Genomic DNA, 27,187 nt, shown 5'->3' with positions numbered 1-27,187 from the left:
TAAAAATGAGATAATCCAAACCTTAATTTTTTAAATAATATTATTATAATGACAAAGATACATACATAAGTTTCATAAATTATGCCGCATAATTGATGCGGCAGTTTGCGTAAACCATCGGGAAACTATTTCGAATTTCAAAATTTATATTCAGATTTACTGAGAAGTGACAGATCTTGCGGTTCTAAATCACCAAACGAGAATGTTGCTATGGCAATTCTACTTTTCAAATACTACTGCTCTTGAAATGCTATCGTCATTGTTCGATGCTGCTCAACTCTGCAAATAAAAGTGTATAGAATGATGTAGGGTTTTGCATTATGGTTTTTAATTTTTTTTATCGGAATTTAACAATATAATTTATAGCAAGATTGTGATTTTTTCTAGTTTAAAATGTATTAATAGATTCAACATGTCGAAAATCCTAAGACACTCAAACAATTTAAACTAATGATTCTTACAAATCTCTATTGAATTGTGGACAAAATTAATAGGAAAAATGGCTAGAAAATAGCCATTTCATCTATTAGTTAGACTATGCATATTAGAAAGATGCAACTCAAAAATAATCTTTATCACCCAAATCCTCCAATCTATTCTCGACCTTATAATTTATAATAATAATAAATAAAATTTAATATCATGCTTAAATTAAGTGTATAAGAAATTGTATATCCTAGACAATCTACTTTTGTAGACTGGATTTGATTATTAAAATTCATAAAAGTGTCTATATACTCTATCCCTCTAAATTTAACCCTTTTTTTGTTAAGAGCAAATCTATTTCCTGTCCTAAATCTCTTTTTCTCAAAACAAATCCATTGTCCAAAAAAAGGGCATCCCATAAACCAAAAGGATTCCAGGACTAATGATATCTTGCATTGCAAGTTTGCTTCCCATAAACCAAAAGGATTCCAAGAAAAATTGCACAAAACCAAAAGGATTCCAGGAATAATGATATATTGGATTGCAAGTTTTCTGTACAATAATCTACTGTACATGTTGGTCGACCTTTCAAATCCAAACACCCAGAAGATATCTTGTGGTGGATTATATATTCTCTGGAAAACTTGCAATCTTGTGTGGATTATATATTCTCTGACTTGCAATCCAATATAACACAGTAATCTTAAACCGGTTAATAATAATAATATATTAATAATATATGTTATGATAAGAAATAAGAAATAAGAAATAATGTTTGTTTAGGGTGGTTAGAGGAATGATTGTTATTCTCTCTACTAGTTTCAATTTGTGCGTAAGTGACATGATGAGCTTTTATTGTAGTGGCTTCGAGCTGCCTTACTGTTGAGTATAAGTAATTCTCTGAGGACTGAAATAGATATATTCCATTTAATTCATGTGTAAGTGACATGATGAGCTTTATTGTAGTAACTTCGAGCTGCTTTATTGTTGAACATACCTAGCTCCTCTGAGAACTGAAACATGTATATTCCTTTTTTGAGAAAAATCTTCAGCGAAACATGTATATTCTCATGGAATATACAGACTGAAAAATGAAAAAAGCTTATTATTGTGCTAACCTTTCAATAAATGAAAACCAGGCTGACCTCAATGTGCAGACAATATAAACAGGCCTGAACAATATGGAAGGGTTATCTTGTGAATGTGGGCTTTCTGCATGCTTCTTGAAAGAGGTTAAATGTAGCTAAAGGTTAGATTTGTTTCTATCCAGTGAAGGTTTTCACTTAGCTTCAGGCAAGCATAATTAGTGGACTCTTGATGTGTGATTTCCATCTTCAATCAATAACTGTCACTGTTTACATTGAAGTTCCCTGCAATCTAATATTATATCCTTCTTTCACAACAGTTGTTTTCCTTTGCCGCTCATTATTGTTGGAATTGTAGTCTTATTGGCTTAAATCAAATATATCTTGAGGGAAACTCTTGCCATTTTAATTTGAAATTCAATTCATAAAAGACTATCCCCATCTATCCATACGGTTGCAATCCATTTCTCTAGAACCCAAGTGGATAGCATATTTCCATTAAATTACCAATGACATTGAAGATGGACACAGATATCCTAGCTGGCAGTTTTCCTGTTTCATCCTCTGAACTTCGAATTTAAAAAAGCAAACAATTCTTGAACGAATCTAGCAACTTTGGGTAGTGTTCATGTGACATACCCAGTTCCGCTTGTTTGCTTTTGATTGGAGTTATAAGGCTGATACAACTTTCCCCTCTTGGGCAGGAGGAGAGGGCTCTGTTGTGGACCTCACACCTCTAACATGCACTGTGGTATTCATCATACACTCGACACTAATGAAGGAGTAGTCAACAAATATGTCTACTCAATCACAATATTTCTGTCCATAATGCCTTGCTCAATCTATTATGCTCACTTCTCTAATGCTTAATGGATTTGCAGTTTTGGATTTTCCAATATTTAATACTGACCAATTTATACAAGTTTGGAAACAGACATTGCCTTGTGAAAGTGGCAGTGGAATGTTTTAGGGCCTGTCAGCATAATATGGCAAAATTCATTTGAATGTGACAGATGATGCCTGGTAACTTGAAACTACAAGAATATCTTTTTTTATTTTTATTTTGAGGAGAATTGTTTTAAAATAGTATCTTCAACCAGCATTTTCATTAAATTTGAGAGAGATCCATAATTCAATTAGAATTCACAAGTCTTGAAAAGAGAGAACATGTCATGATCCTCGTGAATCATGTCACCAATTTGCAGTGTGCATTTAATCTTTTGGATGTTATTCCAAAAGGAAATGAACATCGCCTAGTTGTTTAAATGACCAATCACAATTCTTCAATTCCATTCTCGTCCCATGATCGATTTGGGATGAAAGCTGAAACCAAGCCAGCTGCCACTAGAATCAGGAGTACTATACATAAGACATTACCTTCCAATGAAACACACACACAGACCTATATAATATTTTCCAGATAGAAGAGATAAGAGGGGAGGGTCTGGGCTTCAAAATTGGATATCCTTACCAATCTCAGGAACAAAGAGATGAACCAAAGAAGTATAATGAGACAAAAATACAACTCTACTATGATGCATTTGGCAAAGAATCCCATATATGGACAAGTTCTGTATTTACTTATTTGCATCGAGGGCAATCTCAAAGAACTCAGAATCACCCTCAGAAGGCGGGCGTTTCAGCTGCACATCATGTGTATTTGAAGAGTCAACATTTGCTAGCCATTGTGAATCAAGTTTACCCATCGAGAAAAGATCACCACTGTCTTCATATAAGACACCTGGTGCTTTTTGAGGACTAGGAAAAAGTGGCCTCTTGAAGCATGGATCAGCCACCCTTTGATCATTGGCCGGAGCATACTCAAATGCACTCTGACCCAGATTTACCAACACAGTCACATCATAGTTGGCTGCAATTATTGGGTACAGAGGATTACTAAACTCATCTAATTTGCACGTCAGAGAGTAAACCTGCTTGCCATTTAATGTATAATAAACTCTTCTGTTTTCAGGATCAAAGCCACATCCAATGACAGTGTTCACAGCACCCCAAGCTCTTTTCATAGAAGATAAATTATGCTGCTCTGTCTCACCATCTACATGAGCCATCCCTGCATCAACACCCACATTTTATTTCAATCCAAATTCCAACCTTCATGTGGATACAATATGGAACTGTAAAACAAATACAGCATTCATTTCATAGTTGGAGATATAAAGAACGTGTTAATCATTATTAAGGGATAAGGTATTGACTGTCAAATATGCATACCACCTTCAAAGGAACTCATGAAAAAGAGCAACAAGCATGCATTCTTCAAAGCGCTGGCTAATGCAAACCCAATTCATTGATTTTGGTTCTATGCAAATTTGCAAACTGTAGAAATTTAATCCTATTTCTCTGCAGCTAGCATGATAATTACATAAGGACAATCAACCGTTGGGATTAATATCATCATATACAAAAGGTCATTCATTATCCAGACGAGGGTGGATGCTTATAACTTCAGGGCTAAAGGGATAGGTTGACAAAACCTAAACTAGAAAATTCTTGCTCAAAACCAAAACGAGAAAATTCTTTGAGCCAAAACAGCATGCATCATTTAGGATATGGGAAGAGTTGATGATGAAGGGAATATGCTAATTTCACAAGATTTTGATCCATGGCCTATGTACTTTCACTCTATGGGTAAAAGAGTAATAAAAAGCCGGTTGAATGATGTAAAGTGTTGTTACTAGGATTGACCTTCGCATAATAAGTCCCTGGAAGCCACATTTAGTCTTCTTGCACACAGGCATCATCTTTGAATACACCATTGTGATTAAAAAATTTTAAGCAGTCGGTGCACACCTTCCATGTCAGGGTGAGAGCATGGGTGTCTAGAAAACATGGAGTTATGCTTAAAGCCTGAAATTTACCGGCTCAAAAAGAAAGTCTATGCATATCAATAAGTAAAATGTAAATGGCTAAAATATCTCAAAATTTTCTTCCTTCCAAGACACAAGTTCCCTTCTTATTTAAGAAAAAAAAAAAACTCAGTATTTGAGACACATTAGAGCAATGCAAAGAGTTCAAAATGCACCGAATTAATCTACGGAACCACTCACCCTGATTATAATGGTATTCTCTCACAATACAATTTTAAGATTAATAGAATTTGTAATTTCCAGCTGCTGAAATTAATTATTTTCAAATTCCTGTATTTGCTAACAGGGCATTGTTTCATTAGTGAAGTCAAGCGACAAGCCAGCTGCCAAGGTCCCATCCCCGCTGGGTCTGCCCCCACTCTTAAGGAGTGAGTTGAGTTTACAAAGAGACAAGGCCGAGTGTAAAGCTCTGTTGACTTAAGCAATTCAGTTTTTTTTGCAGTGCAACCTTTTGAGGCATGTTTCCTGAAGCTTCCAACAAAAATGAATGCATGCAATAGATGGGAAAGACATGATTTAAGAATTCACAGGTTCAATTGCGCAGTGCGCACTAATGCAATATCATGACTGGATTTTCATATTGGGCATATTTTTCTCTAGGCACATAAAGTTATATGGGATTTGAAAACATGAGGAATTGCGTACTTCTAGAAAGTAGTTTCAAGTAAACTGGCTTCTGTTATTTTTTTGCAGAAGATAGAAGCACCATGGCTATCAAATAATACAAATTTTAACCTAGAATTTTCAGTTCTGGGGAAGCAGAAGCCAAACTAATTTCATGCTCAGTCAAATCAAAAGTCAGTTCCATATCATACAAAACAGCAAGCATGCATGACATGATGGTGGGGAAGGAAAAACAGCTCACCATTCAGGAAGACAAAACCAGTTGAATGGAATCCAATAGACCCTGGTTCACAACCCGGCAACCGATATGAAGGAGCCCCACCAACTGCAAGCCCCACAGACATAACCTTAGGATGGCCTGCAGGATCCACAGCCAAATTGTTCATAAAATCAGAACCCTTACTGTTTGCCCGAGGGCTCTTTTTGGCATCCGAATTAGTAGGTTTCATCTCAGCATTCTGCTGAGGATCATCTGAACTGACGGGCTCTACTATGAGCTTAACATCCTCGCCCTCTGCAAAACTCTTATGGGGACCCAGGGCTCCAACATGTGGTCCATACTCTGCCAGTATTGTGGTTTCAAAGTAGGCCTCCTGTGGGAACGACAGGGCCCCCAGAGGAGGTCCTGGCAATGGCAATGCAGCCTGCAGGGACTGAACAGGAGGTAGCAAATTCATGTTCTTCTTGGCGGGCAATCCAGGATTCAGCCTAATCTTCTGCATGTAATCACTCCCGTCTCCTATTTCCCAGCTGATCTCGGGTTCCATCCCTTCTCCATAAGAAGACCCCGCACAGCTGTCCCAGAATTTACTAGCAGCCGCAGGAAAAGATTGAGAACTCATATACGTGAATGCAAAAGTGGACCATCCATGCTCTACTGCCTCTCCAATCAGAGATGGATGGTCCGTCCAAGTGAAGGCCTTAAGGGAGTATCCATGACTGTAATCGTAACCGTTCCATACGTTAGCCACACGGTGGTTGCTGTGTTTGGGGTTCGCGTCCTGGGTGCCCTCTCTTATTTGCAGGAGCCCTGCATAGTAATTTTGAGTAGTTATATCTTGAGTTCGCTGTTGATTGCATTTGCGACGATAACGTCTGTACCAGGTCGCAAAAACGAAATAAGTTAAGACCACGGCAGCCACCACCCCTACTGCCAGTGGGATCGCCCACGTCTGCATTGAAGAAACTTGTTATCAATTCAATAACATCTCCGCAGAGGCTAACCGATTGAATTTTACTGTTCACTCCCCTCTACTGCATTATTTTCAGGGCACCCAAAGGCCAATTAATGGGCTCCTTCCAAGGAGCAAGATTATAACAGGATAAATTGCAAAGATCAGGAATTGCAAGTGAGTCAATTGCTATGATTGAAATAAATTCAGAACCTCAAAAACCATTCTCAGACCTCTTAACTCAAAGGAGAATTCATATTCATTTCAAAGCTTGATTCACAATAACACAAACAGAAATAGCCTTACAGACCCCATGAAAGCTTCAAAGGCCAAAGGATTACTCTTTTCAAAACCTGAAAGTTTTCTCAAAATTTTGCCAGAGGAATAGTATGGTCTTCCTTGCAAGATCTCCGAATAAAATCTCAAAATCTATACAAAAACTGTATCAGATGAATGAATTGGATAAGAACCAACATGCATAATTGGATGAATTTGAGGCCTGGAACAGAACGTGGGTCAATGAATGGACCTCCCCACTACGGTACAGCGTTCGTGCGATCATTCCCCTGTACAATACAGGGCACGCTTAGAATCATCAATCAATCTGTGTGTCTGTATTGAATGGCCTGGCTTTCATAAAGTGGGCACTATTCTGTTATTTGTGCGAGTCAAATGGTGAGCTATGAATCCACGCAGAACAGAACCTTCTATGAGAAATTGAAGGCGGGGATGCCAGTGATGAGAGGGCCGGTTGCGTTCTCAAATTGGTAGATTGAATTATACTCTAACAGCCTTTGAATTGTTCTAGGGATCGCACCAAACAAACAAATTGAGACTTTTTAGGGGCGGGTGTTTAATGCTAAAACTCTCCATTGGTCCACCATAATTTTCCATGGATGCCAGAATCTCATCTTTTACACGCGTCGTTTCCACATAACAGCATGCATACAACATGTCTCCAACCATGATTATGTTTGTTAGCTTTTAGATGGGTACCCTGTTAAGCCCCTCAATGATGATGACTGGTCACATGGATACTAAATCCCCTGCAGCTTGGGCCCAGGTGTGGGAGGAGAGGAAAGGGGAATGGGAATAATGATGTTTTGTTTGTAACTAACAATGGTCAATTACAAGATTCTGAGGAATGCCACTAAAATCATTGATTGGGTTACATTCATTACATAGAGATGTGAGGAAAACAAATTAAAAATAAGACAATATCATAATAAACATACTTTGTAAAGTGAAGGTTTTGTTTTCTATAAAATTGTTTAATAAAAATATACTTTGTAAAGTTAAGGTTTTGTTTTCTATAAAATTGTCTATTAAAAATATATTAGAGTAATCCAAAATGTTTTGTAAATTTAATTAATTAATTATAAATTTTATTTTGTTAAAATTATTTATATCTTAAAAAACAAAATTCAATGTTTTGTTGGCTTAAAAATATGTTAACAAAATTCAATGTTTTGTTGGGTTAAAAATATGTTTTAATGTAGTCATTTTTAATATGTTAAAAAATTTGATGTTGAGTGGTGTAATAAAAATTTTTTATCATATTTATTTATATTAAATTTTAATTAATATAATATAAAAAATAAAAAGTTTATGGTGGGTTGTTAAGTTATTAAAAGTGGATATTGTTATTATTCTCGTAAAAGTAAATTTTTCTAAGAACATGTTTTTTTTTTTTTCTTATATTTGTAAATACAATTAAGGTTAGGTGTAGGTCTCAGAAAAATAGATATCTCTACTCACAACATACTAATGAAAGAGGATTTTCTTCTTTTGCTTATGCTTGCAAATACAATTAAGGTTAGGTGCAAGTCTCAGAAAAATGAATATCTCCACTCACAACATACTAATGAAGGGGGATTTAATAATTGAATGTTTCAAGTCATATTTGCTTCATTGAATATGTTTTTCTATTAAAAATGTACATAATTGTCATGTTGGAATACAAGAACCATATATAAAAAATGTAAAGTGATGTGGAACTCATTTGAAACACTCTATGGTGTACCTTGAGAAACATACCAAAGTAAAACCAATAAAATTGTCCATCTCATCTTTTGGTTTTAAGGATTGATAATCATTGTGTGTGCTTACATGTTAGATGATTAAATCTCAATTTCATGTGCTCTCATCTCAAGCTTGCCAAATTATATCTTTATTCTATACCTTAGGGCGGTGATGTGCGCACCTAGAGGAAGTGGTCAAACACATGCATAGTACTATTGGAATATATAGAGGTAGAGTAAGGCCCATCCTTGGGTTTTCTTCAAGACAGATAAAAAATTAGTTAATTAAGGAGGAGCATTAATAAAAATCTTGGGTTCTCATGGATAAGAGATATGCCTAAAACCTATGAAGGACATTTTTAAGCAATTGGACAAGAAAATGTTTTACTTTACACAATGTTAATGCATTTTCAAATTCATAGCTCCCCATGAAATACAAAAAAAAGCATTTAATAATATCCCAAAAAAATCAATAACCACTTCATTGACTAGGAAACATATTGTAGAAACATAGGATAGTTCAATCACAAGGAGCATTTTGTGCATAGTAAAATTGTAAGTTATAATACTAAATTGATAAAAAAATTATAAACAACACACTCAAATCTCTTAAAACTAATGAAAACATGGATAGTTAATAAGCATATTTTTTTTTGCTTATGGAAATGCCATTTGTTTAAAGAAAGAAACTTTATTTTGTGTACAATAAATATAGTTGGAAACGATTATTATGTAAACATGAATATCTTTGCTTCAACATAACTCATTAGAATGTAAAGCACATCCAACAAATTTTAAACATTGATTATAGCAAGCATCATTGCCTGTCACTATACCACCAAATAAACATGTGAATAAGTAAAGAATTATATAAACTTTGCAAGCTCAAAATCGTAATCATATGAAAATTTTGCTCCTAATGTTTACAATAACATTAAATGAAAGGACAACCTATAAAACTAACAGCAATTAACATTAAATGAAAGGACAACTTATAAAACTAACAGCAATTAACATTAAATGAAAGGAAAACCTATAAAAATAACAACAATAATGGGAAATTACACTTTCATAAAAGCAAAATAAGTTAATAATAAATTAATGGTATTATAAAGATATTTTGTTCTATGCATTAGGCTTTGAATAGATGGTAATTGCGTGTATTATTAAGTACTTCTCATGTCAAGGCTATTGGTTCAAATCTTATGGTAGCCCTATTTGCTAAATTGAAAATAAATATATATTTTATTAAATATCTAGCTTAGTAAAATCATAATTTAAAATTTTTATTAAATATTTAACTACATTGAAATAAAAATTTATTGAAATTTATTAATTTTTAAAGATTCAATCTAATTAATAGAAGAAATAATATTTTTTGCTTAAAATATAGCAATATAATTGCAAGCAAGATTATGATTTTTGGTTGTTTTATTGTTTAAAATGCACTTTTAAATACATAAATAAATTCAACACTAATAAATTAAATAATTAAACTTATAATTCTTAAAAATATCTATAAAATTTTAAAAATTTTAACTAAAAAATACTTTAAAAAAAATTCATTTATTAATTAAACTACACAATTTTTAAATATAAATTAAAATCAATATCATTATATTAATTCTTTAAAGGAAAAACAACTTACATTAAATTTTTCAAAACTAATACCATTAAATTTTCAAAACTAACACCCTTTACATCTAACTATACCAACATAAATTGATTTTGGAAAAGTTCTTAACCTATCTTCTTGACTATATCCCAATATCTCGTTGATGTCTATGGGGAAATCCCCAAGCCAACAAGGTGCAGGAAGAGCCCAATGTGGTTCCCAAATTGCCAAGTCATTGTTTTTCATTCTCTTAAGATATCTCACCAATGACATGAATTTGTCAAAAACAATGAGCCCATGTTTCTAGAACCATGTGAGGTCAAAAATAAATTTGTAATTTAGTTCCCATTCACACTTGGACTCCAAGGAAGACCAAGCCTCACCTCAATGTCATCATTCATATTCACCATCGTTGAATCTCTTAACAATTGAAAGTGACCATGCCACGCAAGCATTGGATTGGTTTGAGGTGGATGTTCTTAAGATGATATGATAGTGTTTTGTTTCCACTTTATAAAAGTAGGGTTAATAGTTTCCATATTACTCTTTGTGGGTCATGGTTAAATATGCGAATAATTTTGAGTAATTTTTATGGCAGCTTTTTGTTAAATATTATTTCTTGATATAAATATTATATATTGAGATGTAGATTATTCACCAAGTATTTTTTATTAATCATGGATATATATGAGATCTAAATATTATTTATTAATATAAAAATTATTATATTAATAATATATTAAGATATAGAAGATTTTTAAAGTATTAGATGTACTAAATAATTATTTAAATGAATATTTTTATATCAATATAATAGTAATAACTTTATGGGTTAGTTTAATTGGTCAAGTTTTCATTGTTAAAGTACTTTTTGCTATTGAAAAGTTACTGGTTCGATTCTCTTGATATTCTTAGGGTCAAGCTCTATGGTTGTACTCGCAAGTAGTGATCATTTTGGATGGATTTGTCTGGTACAAATATTCCATAGACATAGCGGTCACTCACAAGACATTTTGTGTAGATCTACCTAGTACAACTATTTCACTGACATAGTAGTCACCAATCTCCAAACTCTGTGAACCAAAATTACAAAAGAAAAAATAATATATCACTGAAACAATGATTTAATGTATTATGAATCATCTCTAAATGTAAGTTCAAATCCACAACTGATTACTTATAAACCTTGTCTTGAAAGGTAACGACACGAATCACCCAAGTAAACTTGCCTAATCACATAATTAAATCCATTTCAACATGTCTATTCTCTGTATTACCCCCACCAAACCCCAAGCCCCTTGCTATCCAAATCGTTACCATGTGACCAACTTCTAAACTTGAAGGATTCTCCCGTCATGTGTCAACGAGTTAGTTGCCGCTCTTGCTTCCAATGAATGCAGATACGTGCGCGTAGATGAAATAGCGAGGGCGACCGGTTCAGCCGGTGACACTCACGCGGTGCCGTCAAATGGCACGTGTTTGAAGAATCTCCAAATGAGATCATCCGTATCAATTTCCACGCTCACACGACAACATTAAATATCAATTCCAAACCCTAAATGTCGGTAACTAACCCCTTTTAAATTAACTAATTTAATTATATATCAATACGTTAATTATGATAGCTTTGTGCGACCTGCTTTTCGGATCCATGCGCAACAAAATTGACCTATTTTTATCGTTGAAATCTATTAATTGTAAATTATATTAATTATATCTATTTTTATTATTAAATATATTAAAAATGATTTTTTATTGCTAAAAAAATACTAACATACGAACTATACCTTAATGTGAAAGAATCTGAGACATTCTTTAATCTCATGATCCTACTATTATTGTTATTATAATAATAAAGAGTATCTACTTTATCCTTGGTATTCCTTAATCACACGATACCATGATAGAATAATACTAATTAAAGTTAATTTTAAAGCTTAGCAAGATGGGAACTCGTTGGATTGCTTGTTTTAGATATAAAGTTAAGTAGAAATGTATTGAGAATAGAATTTATGACCTTCTGGAGTTCATTAATGAATGAAAAGGGTTCAGTATGGATATAGTTTTTATGAATTTAGTTTGAGGGGTGGAAATGGAAATGGAAATGGAAATGGAAATGGAAAATGATAGGGTGATATTTTTTCAAAAGATTAAAATTTTTAATGATTTTATATAATTTTTATAAAATTTTGGCAATTATTAAGGTAAATTAATTTTACTCTATAAAATTTGGGATAATCATTTTTAGAAAAAATGAGACTTGCTAATTTTCTTCTTCTTTTTTAAATACATGGAAAATAAGTTTATTTGCAAATTTAGCCAATGAAATTTTCCTTGATTGTGATCAGGCTTGAAAAATAGGTGCCCCTCTATCTATGGACATCTCGGCACTTGCTAAGTCATAAGTTATCGATATATTTGGTTCATGGCGCATGAGTTGTTGAATATACTCTTGGTGTTATAGTGGTAGCCGAAAGATTTGATCTTGGGCCTTGCTCACATTACTACAATGTGTTACAATTCACTATAATTTAAAAAAGAAAAAGAAAAAAATATATCAATTAAGTTATATGTGGAATATATATATATATATATATATATATATATATATATATATATATATATATATATATATATATATATATAGATATTCAAACTCTTGCCTTAACAATGCTGAAACATGGTATTGGGTTAATGTATCCTTAGGAAATTAACAAGTGCAAAATAGAAGGGACCTTAGTATTTGATGTATTTGATTTATTTTACAACAACTACTATTCCATACATAAGATTCCTAAAACACGCGTACATAACATATAGTGTACTTAATTAATAGGCAAATTGAGTTACTATCTAAAGAAATATTTACTATAAAAAAGTAGAATAAGATGATAATGATATCAAATACATGTAATATAAACCTTTGTATTGAAAATCTAAAATGAGAAAACATTGTTCACAGGTTTTTTTGAAGGCAACTTCCAATTGAGTTGAGCTCCAATATAATGATAATACTTGGTAAAACATTATATAGGCTTCTACCTCTATAAATAAATTTTCACTAGCAAAACCTTAAGTACTTGTGGTCATATCAGTAATGAGTACCAACAACCTAGTAGGATTTACATGGAGATAAGGCTTCCATGTTGAGTTTAGAGTTGGTTTGGGATTTTTTTGAGAGAATATCTCAACCTCCATATCTATGTTTGGAATTAGTTGGATCTAAGACCAACTATATAAATGTGTGGTAATTGAGTGCAAAGGTGTGCAATAAAGAATATTATTTTGTGTCTATTTTTTAGTACTATGTCTCCAATTTCAATATATGTGTTGGTATCAGAGCCTGTTTTGGCTTAATTCCTTTACGAGAAGAACCAAGAAGATGAGACAACCTTGAGTTTTATTGCTCTGTACATAGATTAGTATAAGTTTGTGTGTAAGTTGATTTTTATTGTGAAATTTGTTTTTCCTTGCATAGATTTGTGTGCTTTATTTTTATAGATCTGCATGCACTGCCCGATTTGTTTTTTAATCACGATTGATGTGGTAGTGGCCATCACTCATGGTTTTCCTGGTTAACAATCTTCTGTAGAAATGGAAATGCAAAGCATGAGGTGTGATGGAACCATGGTTTTCCGAGTAGGATCAACGTCCCTGAAAATTTTAATTTTTCAAATCATTATGTCGAGATGCCCTTTATGCCCTAGAACTTGATCTTCCACTATTTCAATTTGTAGTTTGAAGTGTTGCTAGTAGTGTTGACTAGAAAAGGTTGATGACAGAATCAACGAGGACCTTGGTTATAGTTGGCAGTTGTACCGAGCCTACGTGGAGGAACATTGTGCATGTGCAGAACGAAGAGGGAATGTTGCATTTTCTAGATTCAATGCAGATCTCAGTTTGAATTCTTCGGTTCTTGTTGGAATATATTTTGGAATGATTAAATAATTTCTCTTGTGACAATTCATCCTTGGGACTGAAATGATGGATCTATTTGTCACAAAGACATTGACACTATCAAATAATATGAGTATGATCTTGTCAATAATGTCATCATTGCTCTTCTAATTTCTAATATGACATATGCATAGAGATCACCTAGTCTAATGTCACGAAGAAAAGTCCAATGTCAACTGGATTGTTGTTTTTTTATATGTTGTGAAGATACACTGCTCCTGATGGAACTTGTTGAGTCTCACAATTGCTTCCTTTTTACACTCTTTTTCACTCTATCTATTTCATTTTAACCTTCATAATCACACATTGGGCATCAAGTTGTAGAGATTATGACATGGCATGTATACAATTGTCTTGTATTTCATAAATTGATCATGTTCTTTATTAGTTAGTTTAATGTTTACTTCATCTACTGAATTGCAATGATTCTGCAGCTAATACACGATTCTGCAGCCAAGTCCGTGGTTTGACAGATTCCAAGGTGTCAATTGGGAAGCGAAATGTATGGATAGGTGGAAGTTGATGCACTCAAAGATTTCCTCTTATTCTCATGAACCAGATCGATGGAAACATGTCCTAGCAGTGCGGTCAACGGTAAAGTCAACCTCCATAATTAGCAACAGGAAAGCGAGAATGAGATCCATGCCTCATGATTTGCTTTGATAATAGCAAATCATGAGCAAATTATGCATTATTATCTTTTCAAGTTAAATTTGGTTTCTGTTGATAGGGATTACTAACGTATAGCTTTGAACAATTTATTGCTATGAGCTTTATAAATATGCCTCTCGGTAGAAATGAACAATCAATGAAGTAAGGACGCAACAATGAGATTTAAGCTCTATTTTAATGCTTTGTTTATAAAAGAGTCGTTTCATTTCATCATTACGTGGTTGAAATGCTTGATCAATAACATCATGACTATATGCTTCTCATGGAGGGCCCCCTTGAGACAATAATGATTCTTGCTTTGTTTTTAACAGTTAGCTATTAGCCTTATATTCTTGTAGATTTTTGTTTATTCAATCGATTATTCATGTTTTCAATTTTCTTTCAGAGTTAAGTTAAAATTATTATGCTAATCATTCTTGATGTTTAGATTTTGAATGCACATGGATAAAGCTTAGTAGCAAAGTTCTAGTTTCACATAGAGTTTCATCTTAGATAGTAGATTAATTTGCAGGATTAGTTGTTATATTCAAGCATGTGTGATCTTCAATTCAAGTAAGTGTGAGTGTGTTTTAAGCAGAAGTTTGTTTCATTTCATTTTTCATGCAAGCGTGATTTCCATTCATGCATATGCGTGATTTTCTTTAGACATGAGATTTCTTAAGTAAGAGCATTTTTCATTTATGCAACAAAGTGTGAATTTCATTTAAGCAAAGTTTGGATTGATTTTCATTTATGTAAGTGTGAAATTGATTTCTATTTTAAAGTAAAGTGTGGAATATTATAAGTAGAAATAGTTTTATTTTAAAGCAAAGAATGTGATCATCATTGTAGAGATAATCTTGTTTTCTAGAAATAACTAATTTGCTCATGTGCATTTCAGTAACTTAATTTAATTTAGAATTTATATTTTGATAACTCAATTTAATTTAGAATGTGTGTGAATAACCAAAGACTTCTAGCACATACAGTGCACTTACACTTCATTAGTTACTAGCCTTGGTTGATATTTCATGTAAGTAATTTAAGATCAATTAAATTACCAAAAATTTTGGCGTCATTATCGGGGAAGTGTATATAGGAGTCTTTTCCTTTTAATTAAACAGAAAAACAAAATAAACAAAAATGATATGCATAGGGAAAGAGATTCTAGAGGTAGATTTGTAGGTAGAGGTAAAAGCTTAATTCCAACATCATCACTCACCCCACCATGACCTCGTAGTGCCCAACCACCCACTCAAACTCATATTCCATCATTTGCAGGCAAACATAACTTCCCGAGGTACTCAGATTCGAAATCCAACCTAGAGATTCACCAATCTCAGCAACTGAAGCAGTAATAGAAGAAGAAGATCCTACATCCAAAGTAGTTTTCCTATCTTCAACTGGACAGAAACTTCTAGGACAAGAAATATAAATCCCTAGTGAAGAATAGGAGGAAGAAACTTTTTTTAACTTACTATTGATAAAAGAACCAGAAGAGCTAGAAGAGGAATTAGAAAACTCAATTTTGGAACCCTATATTAGTTTTGAACAATTTACAATGGCTGGAGAAGGGGAAGGAGAGGTACGTAGTATTAATGGTGAACAACCTAGGATTGGAGGAGGAAGAGGAGGAAATAGGGGAGGAGGAAGAGGTGGAAGAGGTGGAGGAAGAGGGAGAGGAGAACCCTTTGGATTTCCTATCCTCGATGAAGATACAACAACTACAATAAAAAACATCTCACCCTCCATCCTTCCAAATTTTCATGGATTAAGAAGTGAGGATCCTGAAACATTTCTCTTTGAGTTTGAATTCTTGTGTATATCTTATGATTACTTACTTGACACTCAAAAGTTGAAATTGTTTCCAGCAACTCTTAAGGATGCAACATTAAAATGGTTCATGGGCTTAGGAGTAAATTCTATAAGAACATGGGAAGAAATGAAAATTACATTCTTAGATAAATATAAGGACTATTGTATGCCACATAATCTTAAGGATGAAGTCTTTAAAATGATGCAAAAAGACTATGAAAATATTGAATATTTCATTGAAATATTTGCTTATAATGTTAAAAGGGATAAAATGCATGAATTAGATGAAGAAACTTTGAAAGCTCTCTTATTAAAATCCATTAGAGATGAGTGGATTGATCTTCTCAATTTGATGGGTAAGGGAGATATTTCTCAGTTATCATTTGGAGAAATTTGTGAGTTATGCATACACATTTCAAGAGGTAAGGCGAGAACTGGGAAGAATATAAGATATTCTCTTATGTCTAGGATTAATAAATCTACAGCTGGGACAATAAGTAGGGCTGAATTAGGCAATTTTCTTGACAACTTTAAAACAAACATTTTGGGAAGTCTTAGTGAACAAATAAATACCTTTAAAGTGCGAAATAAGAAAAAAGTTGAAAATATTGCATTATTAATCTTTTGTCCCAAATGTAGAAAATAACATGCTTTGAGAGAATGTCCTCTTCACTTAAAAAGTGTAGAAACCTGTGTTATATGTGCAGAAAATCATGATACAAAGGAACGTCCTTCAATACCAGGTCTTAAATTTTTTTATCAAGAGGAAGTGATACCAAATCAAGTATATCCCCTTTGTTTTATTGTTAAGAGACCGTGGAAAAATTCACAACCAAATATGAATCAGGGTTTTAAAACTCGAGCATTTGCACAACCATCACAAAACAATTGGATTGCACCCATGCCTTGGAAATCTTGGCCTCAACCTTGGGCACAAGGATGGAAAAATCCTTATGGAAAATATCCTCAATATCAACAAACTTACCTTGTTTTTCCACCACAATATTTTCCTCAACATGTTCAACCAACTCAACCTCATAATCCAAATCCACAACTTTCATTACCATTTCCTCAAAGACCAAATCAATTGCCTGCTCAACCACTTCCAAATCCAAATAATAATAAAAATTCACAACCTGTTTACAATATGGAAGGACAAAATTTCCAAACCTACATGATAACTCCATTAGATCTAAACAATGTCCAACTTAGATCTGGTAGAGTATTGGAAAAGAAGTCCCCATCAGTTATTATTCAGGAATTTGAAAAGGAGAATCTTTCTGAAAAAGAGAAATCTCTTAATCAAAAAGAAAAATCTCAAAAACAAACCACCCATGTACATTTTGATGATATTCCAATAAACTCAACTCCCATCATAGAACAACCTTCAGTATATGTCCAAACACCACATTTTCTTAAGAGATTGAAAATTGATAAAGGGGTAGAAAAACATATTTTATTGCCTGATTATGATATGATAGATGAACTGAAGAATGTTTGTATAAAAATTCCTTTGTTACAAGCTATCAAATAAATACCAATATTTACAAAGACAATCAGGGAGTTAAGTATTAAAAGGCCAGGAAGAAAAAGAAAAGAAGTCAAAATAATTCAATTAGTTGGAAAAATTGTAGATATCATGATGGGAAAAACAACAATTCAGAAATATCTTGATCTAGGAAGTCCCATTGTGAAAACACATATCAATGGTATCGAAATTCCAAACACATTGATTGATTTAGGAGCAGCTATAAACATCATGAGTAAACAAACTATGAATCAATTGAAACTTCCTAATCTTCAATATACACCTACATTGTTGCAATTAGCAGACATATCTATTATTAAATCTGATGGTGTATTAAAAGACATATTTGTATCCTTAGATTCTTGGGACTATCTTGTTGATTTTATGAATCTAACACCGAAGAGTAATTTAAGAGGACATCCATTGATTCTAGGAAGACCATGGTTAGCTACATCTGATGCTTTTATAAGTTGCAGATCTGGTGCTATGTTTATTTCTGATGGAAGTTCAACAAAGAAGTTCACATTATATCCTCCTGCAAAAACAACAATAGAAGTACAAAGTGAAGAATGGATAGATGATGATATTGATATACGACCAATCTTTGTTACTTCAGAAATAGATGAAGAAGATCAGATTTTGAATTTAATGGAAAATAATGAGTCTTCCTCATATTGTGAATCTAATCAACATTTTCAAGAACAATGTGATATTGAATATTTATCATCTAGTCAATTATCTTTACATTCTATGGAAAAATTTGGCAATTCTTCAATAAAAATATTTCAAAAAAAACCTTAAATATCAATAATAATCTGGAAGAATTTCAAAAGAAAGATTTAATAAAAATGTTACAAGAACATTCCTATGCTTATGCATGGGAATACACTGACATGAAAGGAATTGATTCTAATACTTGTATACATCATATTTATATTGAAGAAAATGCCAAGCCAACTCGACAACCTCAGATGAGAATGAATCCAAATTTAAGAGAAATTGTTAAAGATGAACTACAAATAGAGAAAATTTTAAGGATGGAAATTGATTTTAAAGTTTATAATTCTTGGCGAATCTCACTGGTGTCTAATATGAAAACTATAAAATGTTTGTTGATATATTTATAAAAATATTGAAATTTCTAATTATTTTATAGGTAGAGTCCATATAATTTTGGTGATTTTAAAGGTAAAATAATCATATACTATAAAATTTGGGCAAATCATTTTTAGAAGAAAAAGAAATTGGCGAATCTTTTTTTCTGAAAATTAGCCCACTTGTGAATATTAGCCCCTAAAATTTTCCATGACTTCAAAAATTGTTGAATGTGAATTTCATTTATCCAATATCAGATAGCCAACGGCTTTCACCATTGGTAATTTTTCCTAAAAAGAATGGAAAATGGAGAGTATGCACTAACTATAGGGATTTGAATAAAGGCAATTTAAAATATCATTTTCCACTTCATCTCATAGATCAAGTTTTAGACAAATTGGCAGGAAAGAAATATTTCTCATTCTTAGATGGTTTTAGTGGATATAACGAAATCCAAGTAGCTCCAGAAGAACAAGATAAAACCACTTTTACATGTCCATGGGGAACCTATGCCTACTGATTACTTCCTTTTGGGTTATGTAATGCACCTGCACCGTTCCAAAGGGCAGTTTAAGGTGTTTTATCTGATCTAATTCATGATTGTGTGGAAGTTTATATGGATGATTTTATTGTATATGGAAATTCCTTTAAAGAAGCTCTTAAAAATTTGGAAAAAGTTCTCATTAGATGTAAGGAAGCAAATCTTTCATTAAGCCATGAAAAATGTTTTATGATGTTTATAGAGGGAATTGTTTTAGGACACCATATTTTAGGGAATGAAATTAGAGTGGATACATCTAAACTAGAAGTTATTTCTAAATTATCAATTCCAACTTGTCAAAGAGATGTTAAAAGTTTTCTTGGTTTTATTGGTTACTTTAGAAGATTCATAGAAAACTTTACAAAAATTTCTTCTCCACTTTTCAAATTGCTCACAAAAGATTGTGAATTCATTTGGAATTCTGATTGCCAATAAGCTTTTGAAACATTGAAAGAAAATAATTATGAAGTTCCCATTCTAAGAGGACTAAATTGGAAACTACCTTTTCACATTTCAACTGATGCTTCAGATATGGATTTAGGAGTTGTATTAGGACAAAATGATTTAACTCCTTATGCCATTTACTACATGAGTAAAAATTTGACTCATGCGGAGTTAAATTATACTGTAACCAAAAAGGAGTTTTTAGTTGTTTCCCATGCCATTAATAAATTCAGACATTACATCATTGGTTATGAAACCTTTGTACATACAGATCATTCTGCAATTAGGTATTTAATGAATAAACCAATCACTAATGGCAGAATTACAAGATGGTTATTATTGTTACAATAATTCAATATTACTATTTTGGATCAACCTGAAAAACAAAATACAATTGCTGACTTTCTATCTAGGATTCAAAATGATAATAATGATGTACCTGTAGTAGATAATTTTCTTGATGAATATCTTTTTGCAATATCTATTAAATCTCCTCAGTTTGCAGATATTGCTAATTATTTGGCTACAAGGAAGTTACTAGTATATTTGTCTCCTTGAGAAAAAAGAAAGGTAATTCAAATTAGTGCATCTTACTCATGGAAAAATGGATAATTGTACAAAAAAAGGCCACATTTGATCATTCGAAGATGTGTCAGAGAAGATAAAGTACCAGAGATATTGAAGGCTTGTCATAATGAACCATGTGGAGGACACTTCACTGATAAAAGAATTGCTTACAAATTCCTTCTCTTAGGATATTATTGGCCTTCCCTTTTTAAGGATGCCAAAGAATATGTTAAGAGATGTGATAGTTGTCAAAGAATGGGGAAACCTGTTCCTTCAGATGAAATGCATCTACAACCTCAGGTACTCATTGAACCTTTTGAGAAATGGGCTCTGGATTTTGTTGGTCCAATTAATCCACCATCAAGACAAAAAAGGTACATTCTTGTTTGCACTGATTATGTTACAAAATGGATAGAAGCTAAAGCACTTTCTTCTGCTACTAAAAGCGTTGTAGTTTCATTTATTTTTTAGGATACCTTTATTCGTTTTGGTGTTCCAAGGGAAATTGTGACAGATCAAAGTACTCAATTTACATCTAAGTTGGTACAGAAGATAATGGAGGAATTAAAAAGCAAACATCGAAAGTCCACTCCATATCATCCATAAGAAAATGGACAAGTGGGATCCACCAATAAAGTAATTGAAGCAATTCTTACAAAGATTGTGCATCTGCATAGAAGAGATTGGGTAGAAAATCTTCTAGAAGCTTTATGGGCATACTGTACCACATGGAGAAGTACCACGGGACATACTCCCTATGAACTTGTTTATGGGAAGCAAGTCTTATTTCCTATTGAATTCGAGGTAAAGACCTTCAAGACAACAATCAAATTGGGTCTTGATCTATCTGAAGCACAAAAACAAAGAATAGAGCAAATGAATTAACTAGATGAGATGGGACATGATGCTATTTAAAGAACTAACATAGTTCAACAACAAAGATCCAGGTTAGTAAAAGTTTGCAACATTTGTTTAGAAAATCATAATGTTAGTAATTTCAGTTTTTAGGTTAAAAGTAGCACACCAAACTACTGAAGAGAACATGGAACATGTAAATTTTATTAATTGGTAAAGGTTTGGACAACCTCATTTGTAGTTTCCTAAGATTAATCAACATTCTCAATATTTCAACCAATCCTGGCTAAATCAATATCCAAATCAAAATTGGTATTATTCTTAATCAAATTCTAATCAACAACAACAATCTCAACTTATGTCAAATCAACAATCTTGGAAAGCACCACTTCCAATATCATGGTCTTATCAAGCACCTTACAATCAACAATCATATTCATTCCAAGGAGTTCAGTGGCTAATAAAAAAAAATATAATAGACCTTATTAGAATTGGCCACTGTCACAACAATAATTGTTTCCACCATCTCCAATTCCATCCTCTAACCAAGCTCCGATAAAACCAACTCAATTACTTGCCCAACCAATCAACTAAATCAATCCAATCAAATGAGTCAACCAAATAAATCGATTCAATCAAGCCAAGAAAATCGACTTATTTATAGGAATCAAGTAAATGATACTAAAATGCATAACTTTCTATTTTAGACTCTCAATCAATTTGTCTTAGGTTTAGATGAAATATAGGGAATCCAAAACCACAAGAAAAAAATTATTTTGATGAAGAACAATGAATTGGGAAGGAAACAAAATACTTGTAAATAAACCAAATACTATGGTTCAGCATGACATAAGGCATGAGAAGGAAAAGTTAGATAGAGTTCCACCCTTTCCAAAAAGTCTTAATAGTGTGGAAATTCCTTCATAACCTGCATTTCATTTTATGGAGGAATTAAAGAATTTATGTGTAAAACTTCCTTTGGTTCAAAGATGTGATAAGGGATTTGTGCATAAAGAAGCTTGGAATAAAGAAATTGGATCCTCCAACTATCCACATGGTAGGAAATCTTTTGTTAGGACAAAATGTTAATTAAAAAGATGTTAACAAAAGATCATGGTCTTATGTTAACCCAAAATGTTAACATAAATAGCCACTTATAATATTATGCATGGGTATAAAATACCCTAACAATAATAGGATATGGTGGAATCTTAACACACTTCTCCTAGCGCATCAAAAGAGGAAGAAAAAATCATAACATAAATCAATAATTCTCTATATATGATGAGCATACTATACTAGTAAACAACCTAGAGAATCAACATATAGAGTTCATGAAGTAATCATAACATCTCATCACAAGACAATTGTTGGTCATGTTGTGAACCAATAAACAAATATTCCATTATTATCCTTCTTTAGTGCTCTTCAAGATATGAAAGTTGGTTGTTAGAAAAATGAACTATGGTATTTGATGTTAACAAGGCACTTTGAGTTTTTCTAGATAAATTATTTCCTAGTGAATTAATGAATGTTAGTTTTGCGAATAAAAATGTAAAATTACCCTTATTAGACAACTTTTCCTTTGTCTTTATGATCCGGATTTAGACAGGAACGCAACAAATTACAGAGATAACCATAAATACAGAGATGAGATAACCATAAATACTGATATGCAGCGGAAATAATACTTCATTTCATTACTGTAAAGTACTGAAATATGCTTACAAACAGAAATGGAAAGAAACTAGCTAGGGCGATGGTAGCTTATCTCTGAGAAGAGATGTGGCGGCTACATGCCTCTGAACTGTGTTACAATGAGGCTCAAAGGCCTATTTATTGTTGAGAAACAATGGAAAACCCTTAACATTCCAAAACCTAACCCTAGAAGATGAAACACCAAATTGTGGGCCCCGTTTGGGTAAATTGGTACATCAATTTCCCGGGGTCGTAACTTTGGCATACGATCTCCGTTTGATGCGTACAATATCTCATTAGAAAGATCTATCCGAGCACTACCACTTTGGGAGGCAACATCGACCCATGGACCCATGTTGCCCCAGATTCCCAAAAAAATGTCGTTTAGGGCCTCAAAACGGCTCCGGAAGTTCAGGACCCGAAAAACTGCTAAAAATAGTAAACTGTGCTACAATTTAGGAAACTGAAAAGACTAAAAGAGACAGTTGTGGGGGTCCAAATGGGATAGGTGGGTAGCCACCAACATCCATTTGGATCATTCCTCTCCCCTTAGGAAGCAATGGTCCCCATTGCGTTGAGTTCCTCCATCTGCTGAACTTGGTCCCTGGTGAGCTGTTCTGCAATCTCTGATGTGTTCAGAAATGGTGGGAAGCATGGTCGACGACGGTCCACATTGAACACTCGGTGCAAGCGAAGGAATGGAGGAATGCTGTGCTTCAAAGCATTGTTTCCCATAGCCTTGGTACTGGTGTAAGGACCATGTCGGAGTGGTCTGAGTTTCTGATGGGTTCTGGTAAGGCGTTCTCTCTGTCGATGCAACCAGACTTTGTTGCCCACCTGAAACCTATGTGGTACCCCTGTGGGTGAGGAGAAGTTGTTCTTGTGTTCTGTCATGACCGTATCCCTTTGCTGCTGCTGTTGCATGGAGGAACCCTTTGCAGGGGTCATGGATGTAGCAACGATCTTCCCCTTACTTTGGGAGTGAACTAGACAGATAAATTTCCTGGTCTGGGAGATGAGCTTGCTGCCTTTCTTAGCAGTGATCAAAGATGTGGCAGTAGGTGGGGCTACCTCCGGTATCCTGTATAATGAATTATTTAAAGAAATAATGACAGCACGAGGCCTTGACTCATACACAGCATGTCGCCTCCACAAGTATGGCTGGCCTAATAATACATCACAAACATCCAGAGGTGTAACATCACACAATACCTCGTCTGTGAAGTGTTTGATGCTGTAGGGAAGGCGGCACGCTGGCGAACTTTTAGATCTCGTCCTTCGTGAAGCCACCCGATACTGTACGACTGCGGGTGCGGTGTAGTTGGTAGGCCCAACCACTTCACGACCTTTGCTGAAATGAGGTTCTTTTGGCTGCCACTGTCGACAATGAATTGTAGCAGGGAACCCTTCACCCACATCTGTGAGTGGAAAATACGCTCCCCCTCTTCTGGATTTGCAGGTTCATTCTTCCGGATCTTGGCAGTGGCAACAGTGGCACTGGGATCTGCATTAATGATCTGCTTCCCTTTGCCATTCCCCTTGTCAGGTTCTGGCTCAGGGTCAGAACATGCATCTGATTCGGAAGCCTTCAACTCGGCCACCAGCGACTACTTGGTCCGACACTCACTTGTGTTATGAGTGGGACTCTTGTGGAACTCACACCACTTTCCTGTGTCCTTCTTCGGATTCATGGTGTTGTTCTTTTCTTGCGGCTTCGACGGGTTGTCTTGGGTCACCCCGCCTTGCCTTTGTCCTTTGGGCTTCGGATTTGCAGATCCAAAGTCTCGCTTCTTCTGTTTGAACTTTTGTTCGATTTTGACAACGTATCGGTATGCTGTGCCGAGTGAGAAGATGTTCAAGAACACCATCTCTTCCTGGATGTATCTGTGTAGGCAGCCGCGGTATTTGAGTACCAGATGCTGCTCAGAATCTTTGATACCCAACTGTGTGCGAAGGGTATGAAAAATGTTTGTGAACTCCGGCACATCTTGGTCTCGTCCCTGCCGCAGTGTGGTCCATTTGATGTATTTGTCCTCATAGCTTCCGACAGGGTAGTACTACTCCTTGATGGCATCCCGGAAGTCATTCCAAGTGGGTGCGGCTGAAAATAGTGAGCCTGTACTTTCATCCTTCTGCTCGCAGTAGGTTTCCCACCAGTCCTTGACATGGGGGGCTGCTTTGAGAAGAGCGAAAACAATCTTTTCCCGACTTGAAAATTCATGAACAGAAAAATACCCATCTAGCAGATTTAACCATTTATCTACGGCATCTGCGTCTATTTTACCCTCGAAGATGGGGATTTCAAAATTCACTTGTACCTTAAACGGTGTGGCGTTTCCAGAGTCGCTGTTGGAAGCCGATGCGTCGCCTCTGGGTAGTCGCTGAAGGATCTGCGCAAAGCTATCCATCATCGCGTTCCTTTGCTGCTCGAGGGCTTCTTCGAGCAAGATTTTGATAGGATCTCCTGCCCCCTTGTCTTTCTTTTCATCCGCCATGGGAGGTCGTCGGGATTTTCGAGGCTGGTCTTGCAAAGGTTCGACCAGTTCAAGCCCTAACTCCTTATATCCCGACCTCGTTGGGGACATGCAAAGAAAAACAGAGAAAAAAGCAAACCGCTCTGATACCACTGATCCGGATTTAGACAGGAACGCAACAAATTATAGAGATAACCATAAATACAAAGATGAGATAACCATAAATACTGAGATGCAGCGGACATAATACTTCATTTCATTACTGTAAAATACTGAAATATGCTTACAAACAGAAATGGAAAGAAACCAGCTAGGGCGATGGTAGCTTATCTCTGAGAAGAGATGTGGCGGCTACATGCCTCTGAACTGTTCTGAACTGTGTTACAATGAGGCTCGAAGGCCTATTTATTGTTGAGAAACAATGGAAAACCCTTAACATTCCAAAACCTAACCCTAGAAAATGAAACGCCAAATTGTGGGCCCCGTTTGGGTAAATTGGTACATCAATTTCCCGGGCTCGTAACTTTGGCATACAATCTCCGTTTGACGCGTACAATAGCTCATTAGAAAGATCTATCCGAGCACTACCACTTTGGGAGGCAACATGGGTCCATGGACCCATGTTGCCCCAGATTCCCAAAAAAACGCCGTTTAGGGCTTCAAAACGACTTCGGAAGTTCAGGACCCAAAAAACTGCTAAAAATAGTAAACTGTGCTACAATTTAGGAAACTGAAAAGACTAAAAGAGACAGTTGTGGGGGTCCAAATGGGATAGGTGGGTGGCCACCAACATCCACCTGGATCACTTTATCAGAAAGCCACATATAAAATCAAATACATAGTCCTTACCATATTTTTTTGGAAGCTTAATTAGCATGGAATATCAAATAGAAAACATCATAGGGTGTCTTCAAATTCATTAAGGTCAATGCTACATGAACATTATTCTTTGAAAAAATCCTTTCCACATTCATCCAATTTGAATTATAGCTTCTTCATGTGAGCCAAATAATTTTCAACCCTATTGAAGAAGAGAAGGTTAAGAGATATCAGTGCTTTCTCAATCTACATAACTTGACTTTCGTCAATCTTATCAAATAGTGTCTTGAAACTTTTCTAGACTTGATTCAAATAGTTGATCCTTCTTGTATGAAAGTGAATCTCCTTGGGGGTTCAAATCATAATGACTCCCACAAATTTGTCTTTATTTCCATTAGTAAATTTGTTCATCCTTATGGTATAAAAATACAATATTGGTGAACTCGGAAAGATTTTTATTTTTTAATAGTTTTCATATCTTGTGTCCACATGCCATAAATGTGGCCATTTAAAACCATTGGTTCTTACTTAGAAATCATAATCCCTTTGCAAACCCTATACAAATATGCAAGTCTAAACCTGAATAAATCTAGCTCATAGATCTAAGTAAAATAAGAGCACATACACATGCAACAACCTCCATAATAGTTTGTAGACAACATGCAAGATCTCAAACCATTAGCTTTAAAAACAAGTTGGAAAGAAATCTGTTGGCATTATGTTTCTGGTATGGCTATATGTTACAGATGTTGTACTTGATGGCAACTCCCGTGGCAAGGCTCTCATTTTGTTGAAAATTAAGAAGGACGCAGGAAAGCAGTTCAGAAGGTGCTTACCCGCAGGTACACCATGCAGGGACTGCGTCCAGATACGCAGGCCAGCCGTTTAGGAGGTGCGTCCCCCCAGTGCACA

At 34.5% G+C, this 27,187-nt stretch overlaps 1 protein-coding gene across 1 annotated transcript; it reads right to left on the bottom strand.

The window, feature by feature from the left end:
- Positions 1-2,750: 2,750 nt before the first annotated feature.
- On the bottom strand, positions 2,751-7,035 carry LOC149145924 (uncharacterized). Its single transcript, XM_089448642.1, has 2 exons — positions 5,265-7,035; positions 2,751-3,582 (listed from the first exon to the last, which is right to left on the bottom strand). The coding sequence occupies exons 1-2, from the start codon at positions 6,199-6,201 to the stop codon at positions 3,089-3,091; spliced, it is 1,431 nt and encodes a 476-aa protein (XP_089304768.1). The 5' UTR covers positions 6,202-7,035; the 3' UTR covers positions 2,751-3,088.
- Positions 7,036-27,187: the final 20,152 nt, after the last annotated feature.

This window comes from Pinus tabuliformis, chromosome X (genome assembly GCF_031772625.1).
Source record: "Pinus tabuliformis cultivar Carrire ecotype Pingquan chromosome X, CPIR1, whole genome shotgun sequence".
Taxonomy (NCBI): Eukaryota; Viridiplantae; Streptophyta; class Pinopsida; order Pinales; family Pinaceae; genus Pinus; species Pinus tabuliformis.
The sequence above is the reverse complement of the archived record's forward strand: the minus strand, read 5'-3'. Positions and strand labels throughout refer to the sequence as shown.